This window comes from Epinephelus lanceolatus, chromosome 7, assembly GCF_041903045.1.
Source record: "Epinephelus lanceolatus isolate andai-2023 chromosome 7, ASM4190304v1, whole genome shotgun sequence".
In the NCBI taxonomy this organism is placed as follows: Eukaryota; Metazoa; Chordata; class Actinopteri; order Perciformes; family Serranidae; genus Epinephelus; species Epinephelus lanceolatus.
Genome location: NC_135740.1, coordinates 19,987,823 through 20,007,529, shown reverse-complemented (window position 1 = coordinate 20,007,529; position 19,707 = coordinate 19,987,823). Strand labels below are relative to the sequence as shown.

Genomic DNA, 19,707 nt, shown 5'->3' with positions numbered 1-19,707 from the left:
GGAGGAGGAGGAAGGAAGGAGTCGTACTTTATTGTCTAAAGGGGGAGAGCAGTGATGTCACCTCTCAGGTAACAGACCATAGTATCATGTAGGGGAATTTTCATGAACTCCTCCTACACACAAGGAGGCCTTATTTATGACAAACCTTCATCCCTGCTTCAGAACAACTCAATGCTTCAATTGTCTGAGCATCTCCACCAGGTAAGACTTTATTTCCATTTGATATATTACTTTCTAGCTCACAGACTTTATTACATTTAACATTTTAAAATGCTGCAAAATGAATTGATGGTGATAACAGGCGTTTTACTTGGGCTAGATATCTACAGTTAGTTAGAAGATGCTTTGAAATTACAACTCTGAAAATCTATAATTAAAATAATCACAACCTGTACCTGTCTTTTGGGTAAATATCAGTAAATACAGGTGAATTAGTTATGGATGAAATGCTTACTTATGCTGGCATCTGCTGCTTTGCAGTCATTCAGGCAGGAAAGTTGATGCAGCTACTCCTCTGCGTCTCTTGGGTACACCCAGTTATGCCCGGGCAGGGCCAAAGCTTTATCAGGTTTATGTCACTGTTGGAGAGAGTGTGACTTTCCAATTAGACTGAGCTGTGTTTGTAGGACTTAAGTTTGTCATCTTTACTTTGAAGTATATTTTTGTTCCCTAAAGGCCTTATAATCTGCTTTTAGTCTTGTGTTTTTTTCTATTTGTACAAAGCCCTACAAATATAAGGCATTAAAGCTGCAGCTGGTAACTTTATTAAAAATAAGTTTTTCTCATATTTGCTCACACTGTCACTGTATTTTGAAAGAAGTTCATGTGACAGATAGACTGTGAAAAAATATCGCGTCCCTCCTCCTCTTCCACCAGCCAGACCAGCTTTCTCATTTTACAGCTAAACAGTACACTAAAGTATGTTTCTGAAAACATATGAGGTGAAAAATAGACAATGCAGTGACAGAATCTTGATTTATGTTTGATCAGTGCTGCCTAGTTTGACAGTTCGACCGCAGTTGACATGATTGACAGCTGAGTTAAAGACTACTTGGCTCTGACTGGTTGTTTTCATTCACATACAGTAAGGGCATTAGAAGCGCTACAAGGCAAAAGAATTTCTTCGCAGACTATATGTCTCAGTTAGTGATAGTTTCAGCAGATCTGAAGTTACGGACTACAGCTTTGAGGTTGTTTTGTTCTCAAGTCAAGTTGGGCTTTTCAACCACAAACAGTGACCTTTGTCTCTCTCTGCATATAATTTGGATGATACATTGCATTCATATTTAAGCAACACAGTGATACTTATAATACTATTACACTTTGGTAAATAAATTGTGACGATGAACTTAATAAATCAACCAAAATCAAGACACTATTCTCAGTTTGTCTTTTAGGTGATTACTGCATTTAGTATTGCACATAATACTTAATATATACCCAACGTCAAATGTACATACATTCATGGATATGTTGTCTGTGTCATATGTTTCAGTTAAACCACAGCTTGACAACAAAGACAGCATGGCAACATCGGATGGATTCCCAGCCAGTTTCTACGGTGAACCAGGTGTCCTAGGCATGTTATCCAATGGGATCAGTGCATTCTTCGTACTCCTGCAGAACTTCAATACTGCACACACTGGCAATGCACCGGTTGGGGTGGAGAACATACTTGCAGGTAAGACATTTAGAAAATCTGCAAAAATGAGAAAATAAGAAGTTACATTAAGCTGTCATATTAACTTAAATTCAATGTTTTTTATAGGTGTTCATCTCATCTTGATTGGTGGGATATGCCAACTGGTGGCCGGACTGCTTTCCTTCAGAAAATATGATCATCTGAGTGGCACTGCCTTCATCGGCTATGCGGCTCTTTGGGGCAGTTATGGTGCCACCAGAATCTACTTTGGTGCCGCGACTGAAAGTCCAACAACAGCCTCTGTGCCAGATGACATGTTGAACAATTTGTCCACTAATATGATGACGAACATGTCTCTGAATGCCACCTCAGAGGTCTCAGTTTGCCATTTATGCCTGTCCATAAAAGAGACAGCTATCGCTGGTCTGGTCCCGTATATCCTTCTGTCCTTTCTCCTCGCCTTCTGCTCTGCCACAGTCAACTACATCATGCCATTTGTGTTTGGGGCCATCACAGCCACCTTAGTTTTTGAGGCAATAGGTCTGGTAGCAAGCTCCTGGGCTCTTGTTGTCGCTGGGGTTCTAGAGTTGCTCATTCTGCTTTTTGCCATCTATGGTTCAGCTGCACTGCTTGTCAAAGGTCTGACTCAACGTTTAGTCCTCAAAGGCTTTGGTACTCCCCTCTTTAATGTTCTCCTGCTAGGGACCACCAACTCAGGAAGCGCTCAGAGCATTGGCCAAGAAAAGAAGAAGAACACCAAATATGCAGAGCCCATGGCCTTGGGTTTCTTCTGTGACACTGTCGCCCCCTTCATATTTGCTTTCTACAGCTTTGGGTACATGAAGTCCTTTGGTGTAGGAGCTGCATGGGTCTCAATCATCACAGCTGCCCAGCTGTTCTCCAGCTACTATGCTCATCTGCGCCAAGACTGCTACCACACCACTAAGTTCGGCCTTCATGCCACATATTGGCTGATCAAGGCTTGGGATGAGTTTGTGCTATCTGTTCTGGTTGTGGAGGACAGTAAAGTGGTCTCAGGAAGGGAAACAATGGTTGGGAACTGGTTCTTTGTGATGGCAGGTGTGGTGCTCTGCGTGGGAAGCCTGAACACAGATGTCCTGGAGCTGATCCACAACATGCTGTTTGTCCTGCTCACACTCTCAACAATCCCCCAGATTCCTCTCCAGGGATACTACATCTTTTTTGGTGTAGCTTGTTCCCTGTTTACCGCAGCCTCCCTGTACGGTACTTTCTCGCGCCTTATCAACACCATAGCAGAGAAGTCTCTGATCCCTGTGGGACCACAGCCCATCTCCTCTGACCAGCTGAAGAAGGCTTTGAAGTGCTGCAGGGCTGAGCAGGGAGACCAGGAGGCGCTGCCCCGAACTGACCAGGCTTCAGATGCCCTGTTCTACCTTTCAAATGGGGTTGCAGCTCTCTCTGCTCTACATGCGAGTTCATCCAGTACGAATCTTGCCTTCCTTCATCTGACTGTCCCTTGGGTCCTCATCTCAGGAGCAATTATCCAGGTTTATGTCAGCCGACTGCAAGTCACAAGAGGTGGCCGTTTCGGGTCAGTCATCCCATCCATCTATGTAGCAGTATGGGCAACGTGGACCTGGTTTAGATTTGCAGGTATGTCAGTATAAGCATGTGTTTACATGGAAACATGTTATGACTGAATAAGACAAAATTCTTATCCCATATTTTTCTTTTCTAGGCAACCTGCTTCAGCTGTCCACAGAGGCAGCCTACGGTTTCACAGCAGGAGCCGTTGCTCTCCTGGTCATTAATGCTTTCCTTATGCTGATTGGTAAGGTCAACAAAATTATCTTTTTCAACAGAAGAATTAATTAATTTTTTTTGTTTTTGAGCTTGTTTTCATCCGTCTGTTGTGCAATAGCTGCCTACAGGAACCTGGTTTTGCTGTCTCTAACAGCAGTCATGGAGGTTGTTCTGGTCTGTTTCCTGCTTTCCACTCTGCAGCGACTGCCATATGAACTAGAAAGTATGTATAAACAAAGCCTCATTCTGAACACATTGATGTAGGTTTTTAAATCTAGAAATCGTTAGAAATTAAAACAATATCTGTATCCTTCCAGTGGCCATGCTCGCACTACTTTCAGTAATCTGTATATATGGAACTCTGGCATCACTGCTGAACTGCATCTTCTCACAAAGACTGCTGCCTATGGGCCCTCCCTTAATAAAGGTAACCATTTAAGACACTCCTTTTGCATTCCTCTGCTCAGTCTACAGTAGTCTGTCATATTTGACCCTGTTCATTTTATGAAAATGTCCCTCCCTGTGTGACCTGTCTCAGGAGGAAGTGAAGCACCAGTCTGCTCCAGAGCTTCCCTGTCCTGTGACTGAGTCACGACTCACCAGTGGTCTCCTGAAGATCGCTGGCCTTCTGGAGGAAGGAGGAGTGTGTGGTATCCCCACAGACACAGTGTATGCCCTGGCTGCCTCCTGCAAGAATCCTCAAGCTATAGAGAAAATCTACAATATTAAAGTAAGGAAGAAAAACATGCTGGTAGTCAGTATCATTTTGAAGTGTAAAATGAGACGGATCATTAAATCCAATTTTGCCTTTGATGTGAAACTCATCAACCTGTTATCTGTGACGTCATCCAGGACAGACCAGCAGAGAAGCCCATCTGCATTTGCATCTCTAATGTGGAGCAGCTGGTAGCAGCCAAGCCTCCCTTCAGCCCTCTGCTCTGGGAGTTTATGAGGAATGTGTATCCAGGAGGCATCAGCTGTATTGTCAGCAAAGGAGACTGGCTGTTCAAACTAGGTAAACTCTTCAGTTTGAATGTTGCTGGATTCAATTAACAACATATTCATAATATTAATATCAATTATTGGTTTTCACCTCACCTTTTATTCATCTTGTGTAGGAGTGGGACCGGCTTATGATCGTGTTGGCACCAGGGACAGCATCATGATCCGCGTCCCTGACCACACAGTAACCGGCCACCTATGTGACATCACCGGACCTCTTGCTATTACGTCGGCCAATCCCAGTGGAGAGTCTGACAGCACCCACCACTCCATGGTCATCAAGTAAGTGTCTCCTCACAGAACTTAAATATCCTCTTACAGCAGATTAATCTCAGTGTGTCTTGTGTAGCAGAGTGCCAAATGTGTCATTTATTATCTATCACAGTGTTTTACTACAAACAACATGCATATTTATTCACACACACTGTCCTGCATATTTTTTTGCCACAGTCGACTAGGACACAAGATCCAAGGCGTTCTGTGTGACGGGGACTCAAATGAAGTTGTTGCGTCCACCGTGGTTAACTGCCTAAAGATTGATGAAGGTAAAACACAAACATATTCCCCCTACATTCTCTCCTTTGTGTTTGCACATTCACTTTTCTAACTCAAGCCTATCTGACTCTTTCCACAGGGACCATCACCATTGTGAGGGAAGGCTGTGTCCCCGCAGTGAAAGTCAGACAGATTTTCGAACGAGTGAAAAGCTCTATGGTGTGATCGTCTCACACCTCGTTTCCCTCCCTCAGAGTGCCTCTTCATGACTGGTCGCCCACAAGATCGGCTTCTTCAGCTCCCCTATTTCCATTCAACAGTATTCAATAATATGTGAAAGACAGAGTGAAAGCATGTTGCTGAGTGTATGTGTGTACCTTAGCAAATGTTACAATAAAAAATTGTAGCTCACAATGCCCTTGATGGATGCCCTTAGCAAAGAATTTATGTCATGCAAAGAGTCTCAGCTGATGTGCCACGACTTAGTGAAGACGCATTTTCTCAGCTGTATCATTCTGGTAAAAACAAAACTGTAGGAACTTTGATATTTAAGTTAGTTAGAAGAATGTCAGTATATCTTTCTGAACTGACTGTTGCAAATGATTAAGATCTCTGTAAATATGTATTTATAAATTTAATTTATGCTGTATGCTGACGTGAATTTCACACTTATATGTGTGTGTGTGTGTTCAAATAAACTAAACTATTCAGGGTGCAATAGAAAAATCTCCTGTTACTGCATATTTATGTTCACAAACAATGAATTTGACTGAAGTTGTGTGATAATTGTGTCCTAAATAATGATAATAAAAACAATGTCTCCAATAAATTTCAGCTGATTTTTTTTTTTTATATATATATATTTTTACATCATTTCTGTCTGTATTCAATAGTTGACAAATGAGAGTTGACATGAAACTTGGGGAGAAAGAAACCGGGAAAATGAGATACAACAAAGGCCTCCAGCTGGAGTTAAACCGAGACATAGTGATCAGGACTCCGTATGCGTCATTAATTTACAGTGAAGAAGTATTTTACACTCTGATGCGATAAGATGAAAATCTACTTGCAAATATTATTCAAACACATCTAGTGTGAATAGCTCAGTGTCTATAATGAAAATACACTGTAATAGCAGTCCACTATTGCTGGTAGTATTCACACAACCAGCTGCATTTTGCCCACTAGGACAATAATTAATGGGTCCTACCAATAAAATCTGTACTAATTACATATAAGATGAGACAAGAGAAGCCTAATGGCGTAGTGCACACACTGCATAGCAAACAGGCAGAGAGAGATGGAAAGCTTACACAGGAATCACTGTCCAAGTAACGGGACAAAACCTTCTCTAGACATATCAAGAAATCCGTATGTGCTATACTTACCGAACCAACCCATACTGTCATTTTAGATGAAAAAGACTGAGTAGTGCTTTGAGCTACATGCTAACATCAGCATTCTAACATGCTCCCAATGACAATGCTAACATGCCTATGTTGAGCACGTACAATGTTTACCATGTTAACCATCTTAGTTTTGCACGTTAGCATGCTAACGTTTGCCAAATAGTGCTAATCACATACATTCTGCAGGCATTTGGTCAAATACTTAAATGGTGGACTGACCAACAGACTCACATTGCCACCCCAGCAGCTCGACTCTTGGGTCATGACAAATGGCTCCTTTAGGCTGGGAACACTGGGTCCAAAAGAAATAGTGCAAGGCAAGGTCATAAGTTTTCCTTACATCCAAGTGTCCACAGTCATTGTATGCAATTTTCAACACTACTTCACAGAAGTTTTTTGGGCACAAAAATCATAAAAACAGCCTCACCGACGAAATCCTCCTTACAAGGCACCCACTCTCTCACAGGCAAATTTCCTTTGAGAAAGAAACCAGGAGACATGTCTCTCTTATTTCTTCAAAGGACAAAAACATTAAAAATAAAAGCATCGAACTTGCACTGTTTTCACAAACTTGTTTAAGTCCTGTCATATAGCACCCTATAGAGCTTATATATAGCTCAGTTTTCATTCATGTGTGATGTCATTGTGCTTATTATGCAATTGTGCAGTTCTACATCCTATATTGTACGTCAAGGTTCAGACGAGGTCTTAAACAGAGATCAGAGTCAGTGTGGTACATTTCTGGAGGTGTATCGGATGCATTGTTGTAAGTGGTTTGATTATGCAGGAGCGGGAATCCCAAAGATAATATAGATAATAATCCTTTTGTATCAGAAGCTCAATTTTTAGGGTTAAATTACATACGTTGCTTTTCCTCTTTTGTTCATCTAAAGGTGTACATTTTCATAATGGGTGGTCTGCAAACAAAGCTCAGCAACTTTACCCACCGGAATTTCCCTACATACTGTTTTACTGAAAATACAGCAACAATCACGAGACGTCACACGGAAAAAACTGAGGGAAAATCTGCTCCAAAGAAGATTTGACTTTGGACAGTTTAGAGTTAGTTTTCCCCCAACGAGACAGCAAAAAGTATTATTTTGAACTTAATGAAAACACAAAATATCAATGAAGTATCGAATAATTTAAAGTGTTCTTAACACTGCATCCTATGATCTTTTTCATAACAGGAAACTTCATTCAGTCATGTAATTCCTAAATTTAATCAATAACATTCTAATGAGAAGAAATATCCTCATACATCACTTTATAATAACTTTGAGGATGTTGATGGAATACCCCTAAAGTTTTCCTTCTAATCACTAGTTTTTATTGAAGTAAATTGTTGTCCAGACACATTATCCTCAAAGCCCCTTAAAGATATGTGTGAAGGTTTTGTTTTCATATCATATCATCATGAAAGTATCTTAAACCTGCACTAAAAACATACGTATCCCTGAGATTTTCCCTCTTTAAAGAATAAATATACTGCTGTTCCTACTTAGTCACTCATTACCAGGAAACACTTGACAATAACAGCTTTAAAAAGTGGTGGACACATTATCTCATTAGCTTCAAATGATGGATAAATTACTTCGAAAGAACAACATTATAAACGTTCATCATCTCTTTTATGCTTAAGGAGGGACAGTACAGGCACAGGTGTAATGACATGCATTATGAGTGCTGACACGTGCACACAAATACACTGACGGAGTGACTGGTTCTAGTGTGAAGCCCAGGGTGTGGATGTCCTCTTACTCCACTCTAAAGGCTGTCACTGCAGACTTCAGCCTGTTTACCCAGTGACGCCCAAACAGGGGAAATAACAAGTTTCTGGAAGACAAACCCTCCACTGCCCTGCATGGCTCTTAGTTCCTCACTCAGGTTTCTGGTAATAGTTTATTTATCAGGTGACTGAGTACATATTGATTCATTATCTAGTAAGAGTCAGGAAGTATTTTCAGAAAAACAGATACATTGAGAGCGTTTACTGACAGGTGACAATGGAATCAGGAAACAGGTAGGTGAAAAGTTTTAGGTTTCAGTTGTGCAAGTGTTTCTACCAGTAAAACTCTCTAAGTCAGATTTATGTTGATTATCAACTATAACGTGACAAAACCTAAGTGTTGCCAGCATGTCAGTCATCTCAAATCTCCACTAACCTTTCCCACAACCTAAAAGTCATTTTCTGAACATCAGTTTAAGCACCATTTCCATTTAATTTCATCTAAACATGTTTTTGAAAATGAAATAAACAGCCATAAAATCAATGGATTACCTAAATTTAGATTCCAGAATATAAAGAACAGGTTCACAATTTTTGAAATCTGTCTTTAAACAATAGTCAGGGGCTCATGTCAACACTGAAACAGTCAACCCTGTCTCACTCCCAACTCGTCAAAGCCTGAATGCTTGGTCAGTGGCCCTCAGTATCAGATACCAATGCACAGAGGCCGCCGGCTGTATGACATGCACCAGCATATTTTGATGCACCAAGCAGCTGCTACAGTATAAAGAGCAAGAAAGTGGAGGGGAGATGGACAAGTCAAACAAACTCCGAACTTTCACCCAGGAGACCACTGTTTGTTTCCTGTGTGAAACCAAAAGTCAGTGGAGTTATTTGTAATGACAACATAGTGTGCTGGTATGTGTAGCAGACTAGAGCCCCTTTCCCAGCACACAAAAAAACCCAGTAACATCCACTAACATCTGGCTTTTCAATATAATGGGAAAGGTTACAGTTAGCCTTAACACCCAGGTCAAATGGCTCTGCAGTAGACACAGGTGCAACCAGTGGCTCCGGCTCTGATCGGCGCTGATGGGAACACAACACCCAGGTGAACGCATCAATTTTAGCCTGACATGCCACCACAAAATACTGTCTGTTTCTGCCCAAGCAGCCCTCAAACATCCATTGTAAATAATCAAGTTGACAGACTGAAGAAGTAAGAGATATGTAAAATGAAGTAACCACAGTAAAGTTTTTTTTTTATTTTAACAGGCCTCAATGCTGCTTTCTACTGTTTACTAACCTGTTTTCCAGCCAATCCATGTTGTGGAAAAAAACCCGCACACACACAGAAAGACACACTTGCCTGCTGCACAGCCGTGTACACAGGTCAATGGTGGAAAAGAGGTAAAAGCCTATGATGAATGTCACATGACGTTACATTGCATAAGTAACAAATGTACTTATTTTGGGCCAAGCCATGATGTTTTTTTTTCTATACATAGCCACAAACTTTTGTTGCCTAAATCTATGGAAGTAAACCTATAAGCTTTTTTTTTTTTTACCTACATTTTATGTTTATTTTGACAAGAGACTGCATGCATTTAACAAACAGGATCTGTGCATTCCCTGTGAAAACATATGTTTATTTTGAAAGGACAAAACACGTGTAATGAGCATAAACTGACGTGCCATCCCTGAATGTCCAAAACTGACACTGGAGGACACCTGGAGCGTCATAGTTTAACGTGTAGGGCCACTGACCAGACGACAGTATTTGACAAGCTGGGTTCGAGAACGTGTTGCAACCATATCAGCATTGAAACAGTGGCCATTAGGAGATCCCCACATCATGCATTTCAAATGTAAGTGACGGGGGGCAAAATCCACAGTCCTTGCTTTGAGAAAAATGTGTTCAGATGTTTATCTTGAACTCATATGATGCTTCAGCCTTTTTAGTAAAGAATTCTGTCTCTGTGCGACCTTCCCCCCCTGCAGATCAACTTGAAAACACTGTCCAGAGAAACACAAGGAAATGATTTTGTATTTAAAAGGCTGTAACTTCAGAAGATATTAACTCAGATTGCAGAAGCCTTATATAAGGACTTTTGAATACATGTTTACATATTGGGAGGACTGTGGACTCTGTTCCCTATTACAATATAGTAGATCCATCAGGAAGAGATCTCTTGATAGCCAGTGTGAACAGGAGGAGTGATTACAGTAAACAAAACCTGTTTCAAATTTCAGATATCTGACTGTTGTTTTAGGACAGACCTGAAAAATTGTGAATTTATCCTATCCTAAATTTAGGGAATCTCCACAATGGCACTATGCGGCCTGCTTTGTGGCCATTATGAAACAGGGTGTTATAAAATGTCGATTTAACTATAATTAATATAAACCTATAGATTTACATTTAATATCTACAGATGACAATCCCCATTATTGAGTGGGTGGCATGTGTTGAAAAATAAATATTTAGGTAAATTATTATCAACTGAATGTCCTCACTGGGTTCCAAGAAAGGTGAGCATTATTACGGTACAAGGCCTTCATTGTCTGACAGAAATAAAAACAGATAAGAGCATTCACTGACAAAGAATCAGAAAACAGCATTGTTTGCTTAAGATTTCAGCCTCAGGAGACAAGAAAGAAATTTGAGGTTCTGTTGTTGTCAGTGTTTCTTCTAGTAAAACTTTCTTGTCATCAGATTAATGTTGATTATCACCTATCATGTGACAAAACCCACATGTTTTTTGCATATCTGCAGATCATGTAGCCCTAATCCTGCTCTTTAATCCGAATAATTACACGATTGAATTTCCACTCAACAAACAAGGGCAGCTAACATTACGAAATAACGGTGACAATAACAATGTATTTGTCATGCCCTAAAACATGTACAATGCTAACTTTTTTTACTTTCTTGAGAAAGGTGCTTTGCAAATTTTGGGTATTATTCCAAAATGCTGTTTTTCTATATTGAGCTGTTTTCCACCTGAGTCAGGCATCATCAGCTATTATATATGTTATTATTTTGTCTCACACTGAACTCTCAGATTTATTTCTAATTTTATCATATTTATTTTTTGTTTAAATGCCTCCTGGCTGTACAAAGACCTCACAGTGCTAACAAATAGTGTGCTTAAATATATTTTTTGTTTAAATGTCTCCTGGCTGTACAAAGACCTCACAGTGCTAACAAATAGTGTGCTTAAATATAAAGTGAGTATCCAGTATGAAAAAGAGTCTGTGTTCTTACGTTTTTCAAGTGGGCTTCATCTCATTGTGGAACAAAACTCTTCAAGCACATTGTCATTGACAGTTTTAATTAGGTAATAGTGGCTATGTTTCTTTATGCACCTACTCCTTTGAAGGGCACCAACTAAATTAAAAATTCTAACATGTTGAGTAAGTCTCAAACTTGTGATGTCATAGGGAATACAGTCTGGAGCTGCTCCATAGACAATGAATGGAAGCCAGACTTTTGGGACCAACAGAATGTTTGTTTTCTTTTTTTATACCCAAATGAGCTTTATTATATTGTTGTGTTCTCAGTTGTGAAACAGAAAATGTACCCATATAGTCAGAACTTCTTTCCCAATTAATTGTATATGGAGCAGCTCCAGACTTTGGACTTGATGACATCATAAATTTGCATTTTAGCACACTAGTTTTTGGATTTGGGAGAGCGTTATTCATGTTTACTAATATTTTTGCACTCTCCTAAACCATAGGAATAACATATATGAATTTTATAAATGGGCATACTTGCCTTTATTATGAATATCTTTTGTAGAACAGAGTAAAACACATATAATCATATAATCATATATTAATAATAAATTAAAATACTTTTGTGTAAATAACTGCAGCTGCTTTTGAAAATAATTTAATGTATATTTCATAAATGTATACAGTACATTAATTTAAAAAATACAACTTAAAATATATTACATACAGCACAAAACATAAATTAAAATTATTCAGCGAGTCATATTACAAGTGACAGTGCATTAGCGTCTGTGTGCATATGATCAGACATTTCACACCAATAAAAAGTTTGCCCTGCAAAAAACATTTAGATAGACAGACAAACATGGCCACCATAAAACACCTTGACGTGAGTGGGTTGTGGTGTTGACCTTGCTCGGTACACAAGATCAACTCAAACAATATGGCAACTATTAAATTTACATCAGTGTGTGAATTTTTTGTTTAACAATAGCTGTGTTTGTTTATCTGTATTTATGTTACATTTGGCGACATCTTTATGCTGCCTGTTGATACTATGACCCATTCCTGAAGACCGGACTTTGTTCAGGTGAAACTGTGGATGGTGTTGAGTTTTCACTTCCTCTTCCCGACTCTGATGGGTCATCGTCTCCTGAACTTTTGTCCCTTTGTGCATCTGACAGGTGCAGTTCATATTCAAAAGCGGGATTTATCTGCCCCTGTCTGTGCCGCTTCTGAACCTCCTCAAAGATCTGAAGAACCTTCAAAGCACACAAACAAAAGCGGCAGGTATGAGTGTAAGCATACACTGACCTTAAAGTGTTTAGAATGAAAACAACAAGAGGGGATGTTTATATTACCTTAGATTTAGGAATGAGACCCACTCTGAAGAAACCAATATGTCCTGATTCAATCTTGGTGCAGTCGACCACAGTAGATGCAATGTTCTCTGGAGAGGGTCCGTCACATAACACTCCATCCACCTAACCAAGCAAAATGTAGTTTATTGCAAAAAATAAAACCCCAGTGCCTCTTGTATTTAATAACACTGAAATACTGTCCTCACCTTTTTGCCCAGCTTGGCGTAAACTTGGTTGTGGTGAGTTGTGTCTGCCTCGCCTGTGGGGTTGGCTGAGGTCACAGCGATGGGCCCCACCTGCAAGAGAAAGGTTGTTGTATTTATTAAATTTTAAAGTTAGTTTCACTCACTTTAAGACTTTGTAGTGATTCATTTCCACAGTCCTTACCAGATTAATGAGGTGTGTGGCCACAGAGCAGTCTGGGTTTCTGATTGCAATGCTTTGTGGAGTCCCAATGTGTTTGGCAGCATCTCCTAAACCAAAAGTGTCCATCCACGGGCCTGCATGAGCCAAGAAACCAATGTGATGATCATAAAACCCTCATCATGCAACATGAGGCACCCACACAGGCATACACACACAATCTCGCACATACACACACACACACACACACACCTCTGGGTATAACCATGCTAATGGAGGAGGGCCACGCAGCCTCCATGAAGTCCAGGAGCAGAGGGCTCAGCAGGTGTCGCACCGGCTCCAGCTGCTTGATGGAGGAGATCCAGAGGGACATGGGTCGGTCCTGCGCCTGCTTCTTCACCCTGAGGTCAGACACAGCAGTTAGGGAGTAATGAGATTGAATCAATACATGAATGCAGATAAAGACACACTCATGAAAACTCACTTGTAAGCTTTGATGACTGCGTCAGGCCTGTTGCAAGCTGCCACCAGCACGTAGACGGTGTCAGTAGGCATTCCACATATGCCACCATTTTTCATGATTTCTGCAGATGGACGAAGAGGAAAAATACATCAACTATACAAACAAATGTGTGTGTTTTCTTATATCAACATTGGGTTCTTTAACAGATTCTCACCTGCAATCTGCTGCACAGACGTGGCCTTGCGGGCTGGTAAATGTGGACAGATATCTGCGCCTCCCCCAACCCCGCTCAGTTTGACTAAAGGTTTTCCTAAGGGGATCTGAGGGGACTGGAAGGTGCTGTTGAAAATGTGCGCAAGGAAACAATAAAAACTGACGAGACCGAAGATGATGGTGACTCCTATGTCGTAACCATATGGCAGTGCACCTACTGCATCCAGCAGGAAGCTAATCAGGATGAGCTGGAAGGTGAGGGTGTAACAAAACCAGGCCACATTTAGAAACAGCGCTGCAGCTGTCACTAAACAGTTAAACAACATGAAGCTAATGATCCCGACAGCCACATTAAAGCTTCTGGTTTCACCATACAGGCCGCCGTACCGTGTCAGCCCCCACACTGCCCACATCACTCCGTACAGAATAAAAACTGTGCTTTCAAAGGTTTTACCTCGAGCAAAGGCCACTGAGCCGCAGAGCAGCTGGAGCACCCCTCCGGCCACCACTGCCCAGGGCAGAACCAGCACAGACAGAGGATCTCCACCAACTGTGGCTGTGATGGCAAAAGCAGCCAGCACACTGCAGGCGTGACCTAACACCTCTGCATCAGCGTACTTAGAGTAGCCCAGGTGAGGCGCATGTAGCTCCTTATCATGGGCTCTGAGAGTAAGACCCTGCATCCTGCTTACTAAAGCCTTGAAACAGCCTGACCCTGTGGGAATCTTTGTAGTGGAGACCATGTTGAATGTGGTAATTAAAAGCATGCTGGCAGTGAATACAAATATAGCTCCCTGTACACCCTGTGTGCCTCCTTGGAAGAAGCCTTGAGGCTGGGCTGCGATTGCAATACAATAAGCTGCAAAGAACAACTGGTAGAGCCCCTCCAGCAAGCTCTTCTGACAGCTGAAGAGAGCCATGATGGAGAAAAGCACAGAGAAGACAACAGGGAAGGGAACAGGGGAGAAAGGCTGAATTTGGTAGAATGATAGGAGCGCGCTGTAGCCCTCTGCAAATTTCAGCAGAGCAGTGAAGCCATAAAAAGTGGCAGCTAGTGTGTCCATGGCTCGGTAGAAGAGGACACACATGCCAAGCTGGAAGACTCCAGCTGTCCACAGCCAGGGGACGTGACCGTAAGAGAGCTGGGGGACCACGCCTAACAGAGGACAGGCTAACACAGAGGCAGACAGCAAGTTCATCACCAGGCCCACTGACACTGCATCGCCACACCCCCGACTCTGCTCTGTTTTCAGCTCAGCTTTCTTCTTCAGGCCCGTTCCTGGAGGCTCCACTTTACCATGAGTGACGGTGGACAGCAGACGTCCAAAACCAAAGTAAACACCCACCAGACAGACAAGCAGGTAGTTAGCAGCTGTGGCAGACTGACCAAAACCTGCAGCTGACAAACCAGCGATTTGATGGGCACAAGCTAAGCTAATGCTGACAGCGATGACAAATAGAACTGCTTTCTTTGCTACGACTGCTGCGCCGCTGATGAAGAGCAGGGCTAAGGTAAATGCTGCCAGGCCAGGGACCAGAGAGGATCTCAGCTCTGTGGGCTGCAGCACCCTCTGCCCCACCAGGATGTACACCAGACCTGAACCACACCACAGAGCGGAGACAGTCAGACACAGAGTGGAAAACAGCTGGGCGTGGGACAGACTGCGACGGATACCTGAGAGACAGAGAGTGAACAGAGCAGAGGAGTGTGAGGTTTACACGCGAGTGCATCAATGAATACTACAAATGAATTAATTTAAAAAAAACTTATAATAAGCAATTATCAAAATTAACCTGCATAAGCTAAGAGGGCTGCAATGATGAGCAGCAGAACCCCCAGTGCAGTATGGGGGATGAAGTCTTTTTCAGGTGAGCTGGCATAGTTGTTCACCAACAGCAGGAGAGAGCCTATGAGTCAAAACATAACACATTATCTATCTTTTACTGGCAAAAACAGACAAACAAACAAAACAAACACAAAATGTAGCAACCATGTTACAACATTTTGATTGTTTTAAGTTACAGATTTGATGTAGGTAATTATTAATTTAATAAAATTATAATAAAATTAAAATTTATACAAGACTAATATGCCAATTTTTAAACTAGTGACGTTAGGTAATTTGGGACATCAGGTAAAATGAGACAAATAAGGGTTTACATATTTAAATATTAGCAGCTAGTCACCAAACATGTTATTTCACTTATACTGCTTTGAAACAATATTCTGAGATAACTGGGATGGGCAGAGCAAAAATAATACAAAAAATGTGACATGTTTATTTTCTCATTCTGGTCATAAGAGCACTGCAGCTAAAACAATAAAGGTATAGCAACAATTGTGGGGTGTCTCATTTTATTATCTGTTAAACTTACAGTCAAAATATTTTCACAATACACTGAACTTTTTATGGAAAAATGTTTTGATGCAGTACTTAATGCATTCAGGTAAAATTTGTATATTTTTCTGAGGTGACCCAGCTTGTTTTTAAGCTACCAGGCACCATTTTTTGTCACTTAAAATATATTCAAGATGATCTAGTGCGTCCACGCCAGTCGCCAGTCACAACAGTTCAAAATTAGCCATCATTTTTACACATTCTTTTTTAATGAATAGCCACAGGTTACATTCATGATTTAATGAATTAATGTCTGAACTGATACATGGATTTAACCATTAAAAAAACAAACAAACATGAATGTCCCATTTTACCTTTCTAGTTGTCCCATTGTACCTGAACATATCATCGCAGTAGGCAGGGGCTCTTGATGTGTTTAAAGGTCTAAAGTTTCTCAGTTATTTTACTTGTTGACATATTTTCATTACAGAAATATAGTAGAGATTCATAACAAGCTCTATAAAGTATCACTTAAGGTAGTCTGCGGAATTTTAAGTGGATTTCTTGGTAATCTACCAAAAAGTGTCCCATTAACCTGACCTGTATATCACCATGACATTTAACTACCACCACTAACACAGCTGGTTTCTGATTTTAGTGTCTAGGTTTCAGAGGTTAGAAAACACAGGTCTTATTTATGATGTTACTTTAATTTTTTTTAGCATACAGTTATTTGATATTCATGATGACAGGTAATGATAGAACAACAGCAGAGAGTAGACTTTTCAAAATATGGTAACTGGTGTATGTAAATAAAGGCTTACCGCCGGAGATGCCAAGTATGCCGACGGACACATGTAGTGAGTTGACTTGTGCCATAGCAGGAGGATAACAGGAGTATTTCTGTGTGGACGTGAGGCTGGCTTATATACCGCTGCGTGTGACGTCAGCACGCAGGAGAAACCTGAGCCTCACTGGGGAAAACCGGGGACAGGTACGTCACAGGAGAGGAAAAATACTCCGAAAATGATCGTGTGACTAAGAATGTAAGTTGATGAGGAACTTTGTCATTAGTATGCCTTTGAATATATTAAAAAATACAAAGATATCATGTACCTAAATATGAAAACTAATAGTCCTTGTATAAAATATCGTAATTTCATGAAGGCTATTATTTACTATTAAATTCATATAGCACACATCTGCTGATTTATGTAACTTGTGTATTATTTTTCTTTCCCCCCTACTGTGCTCCATAAAATGCAAATAAGACAAAACTCATATTTTTATCATACTTAAAGCAACATTTTTTTAAGCGTGCCTCTTTTTTTATCTATAAAAATAGTCAAAAGTTAGAGCATGCAAATTTGTTTTATTTAAAGAAAAAAATATCCAGTTTTTTTTTATTTTTTAAACATTCTCAAACAAAGAGGAACAACCCTGTAAAATAAACTAATCGTGTAATCCAAATGTTTCCTCATTGCATCACTTTTCTTGTTAAAAACAGCAGGAATGATTCAGCATTTTATTCCCAACACTGACCACACAGTGTTACCGGTTACCTCTCAGGTGCATGATGTCAGCTTTTCTGGACAGCAGGTTATGGGAGGAGACAGAGAGGTGGGCAGGACTATAAAGAATCTGCTTCAGAGTTCAGCCTGCACACTTCTGCTGAACTGCTCGATCACACACAGCCAGGCCACCTACTCCACGTACACAAGGTGAGATATATCTCCACTCTGTCTTCACTTCTGCCATCTTAACTTAGCCAGAGCTCTCTACTAATATTTTACGAACAAACATGTTGATTTTGGATGATAATGTCAGGATTAAAGGCAAAGTAGCATCGCAAAGTGCACGAGGGACATGGTGAAATACTTCTGATAAATACTCCTTTTACAGTGGTGCGTATTTATTTAGACTAGTGGGGTCTTGTGCAGCATACTCTAGCCTCTTCCTGTAACCTGGTGTCAACAGTGTAACCTAGCAGCAGCAGCACTCCTTGGACTCCGCTGTCACCTGGCTTTGTACAGTTTTTATGTAAACATATGCAACAGGTGGCTCAGGTGCAGCATTCTTTATGTCTGATCGGGAAAGAAATACACACTTTATAATGTCAAACTAATTAAAAGTATATCTCATCTGTGTATTTTATAGGAACCATGGCAAAGCGGGTTGCAGTTATTCTTTCAGGCTGTGGAGTCTATGATGGCACAGAGATCCATGAGGCCTCGGCTGTCCTCGTCCATCTGAGTCGGGCTGGAGCAAAAGTAAGAGCAGGAAAAGACAAGAAGTAAACTTATTGTAGTGTAATCATTTTTTTATTTATGTAAAACTTCTGGATCCAGTCCCATTTAGAGGGACAGTGCAGCTTTCATGTCTACGTTTCTGTCCATTTACTTAGCAAAACAAGAGCACTGTCATGTTCCTGACCCGCTGATATACAGTCGGCCTTTATTTCAACTCTAAAAAGATCTTAGCTACAGAGGCTAACTTGGCATTCTTCATTTCAGGTGCAGATGTTTGCCCCAAATACAGATCAGATGCATGTTGTGAATCACTGTGATGGGAAGCCTACAGAGGAGAAGAGAAACACCCTGCAGGAAAGTGCCCGCATCGCCAGGGGTGAAGTGACTGATCTGGACAAGCTAGATGTTTCAGCATTTGACGCCGCCATCATCCCAGGTACGGCTGACCCAGCTATGAATACATGCCACAGAGTCAAATAATTTCCACTTCCTCTTTTGTGAAAACTTAAATGAATCCTATTTGCTCTCATTCAGGGGGCTTTGGTGTGGCTAAAAACTTGAGTGACTGGGCAGTGAAGAATAAGGGCTGCACCATCCAGCCACATGTGGAGAAGCTCATCAAGGCTTTCCACAAAGCCGGAAAGCCGCTGGGCATGTGCTGCATCGCCCCTGTCCTTGCTGCCAAAATCCTGCCCGGCTGTGAACTCACTGTGGGACAGGACAAAGAGTGTGAAAAGTGCGTGGCCTCGTTTGTCACCATGTGATGTCCTTAGAGTTAAAATAAATCCACCAGCAGTTCTAACTTTGTCTTTTCATCTTTAGGTGGCCGTACGCTCAGACAGCCGGCGCCATGAAGGAGATGGGCTGCAAGCATGTCAACACTGATGTGGAGAAAGCACATGTTGACGTCAAAAACAAGCTGGTGTCCACCTGTGCATTCATGTGCAATGCTCCCATTCATACTATCTTTGATGGAATAGGAGTCATGGTTAACGAGACGCTGAAACTGGCTTAAAAAGTCTCTAATGACATACTGGATGTTTGTCTGTACAAGCAGATTGTAGCACTGTAGTCATAGCACTTATCCCTCAGCACTTGTCTGATGTTATACTGTCAATGTGTTGTTTTCATACTTTCAATAAAAGTCACTCTACGAATTAGAATTTTGCAATTGTTCTTTTAATGAAAATTTAACAATGAAATGAAAAAATCCACAACATAACAACGTAGTATTCACAGACACACATATATACTGCATATTGTGTGAACATAAAAGAGACCTTGGTTTAATGAACAGATGATTTTTAAGTTCACTGAAATGTTGACAAAAAATCAATTTACTGATACATATCAAGTCTATAATATTTAGTCTATAAAGTATATTAAAAAATATATATATATTTGAAACGGTTTCAGT

General features: G+C 40.8%; 3 protein-coding genes across 3 annotated transcripts; 2 read left to right on the top strand and 1 right to left on the bottom strand.

Moving 5' to 3' along the window:
- The first annotated feature begins 166 nt into the window (after positions 1 to 166).
- Positions 167 to 5,753, top strand: LOC117261330 (uncharacterized). The gene is made up of 11 exons (XM_033633707.2): positions 167 to 201; positions 1,496 to 1,681; positions 1,769 to 3,277; positions 3,363 to 3,455; positions 3,546 to 3,650; positions 3,745 to 3,854; positions 3,966 to 4,157; positions 4,280 to 4,442; positions 4,546 to 4,711; positions 4,880 to 4,974; positions 5,064 to 5,753. Exons 2-11 carry the CDS (start codon positions 1,525 to 1,527, stop codon positions 5,147 to 5,149), a joined length of 2,676 nt encoding a protein of 891 aa, XP_033489598.2. The 5' UTR covers positions 167 to 201; positions 1,496 to 1,524; the 3' UTR covers positions 5,150 to 5,753.
- A 6,065-nt stretch (positions 5,754 to 11,818) lies between these two features.
- Positions 11,819 to 16,933, bottom strand: LOC117260516 (uncharacterized). Its single transcript, XM_033632468.2, has 9 exons — positions 16,866 to 16,933; positions 15,497 to 15,610; positions 13,704 to 15,377; positions 13,511 to 13,610; positions 13,279 to 13,427; positions 13,051 to 13,163; positions 12,870 to 12,959; positions 12,664 to 12,786; positions 11,819 to 12,564 (listed from the first exon to the last, which is right to left on the bottom strand). The coding sequence occupies exons 1-9, from the start codon at positions 16,918 to 16,920 to the stop codon at positions 12,358 to 12,360; spliced, it is 2,625 nt and encodes an 874-aa protein (XP_033488359.2). The 5' UTR covers positions 16,921 to 16,933; the 3' UTR covers positions 11,819 to 12,357.
- A 679-nt stretch (positions 16,934 to 17,612) lies between these two features.
- LOC117260517 (glutamine amidotransferase-like class 1 domain-containing protein 3, mitochondrial) lies at positions 17,613 to 19,453 on the top strand. The gene is made up of 5 exons (XM_033632469.2): positions 17,613 to 17,762; positions 18,199 to 18,311; positions 18,555 to 18,726; positions 18,825 to 19,026; positions 19,113 to 19,453. Exons 2-5 carry the CDS (start codon positions 18,204 to 18,206, stop codon positions 19,303 to 19,305), a joined length of 675 nt encoding a protein of 224 aa, XP_033488360.1. The 5' UTR covers positions 17,613 to 17,762; positions 18,199 to 18,203; the 3' UTR covers positions 19,306 to 19,453.
- Positions 19,454 to 19,707: the final 254 nt, after the last annotated feature.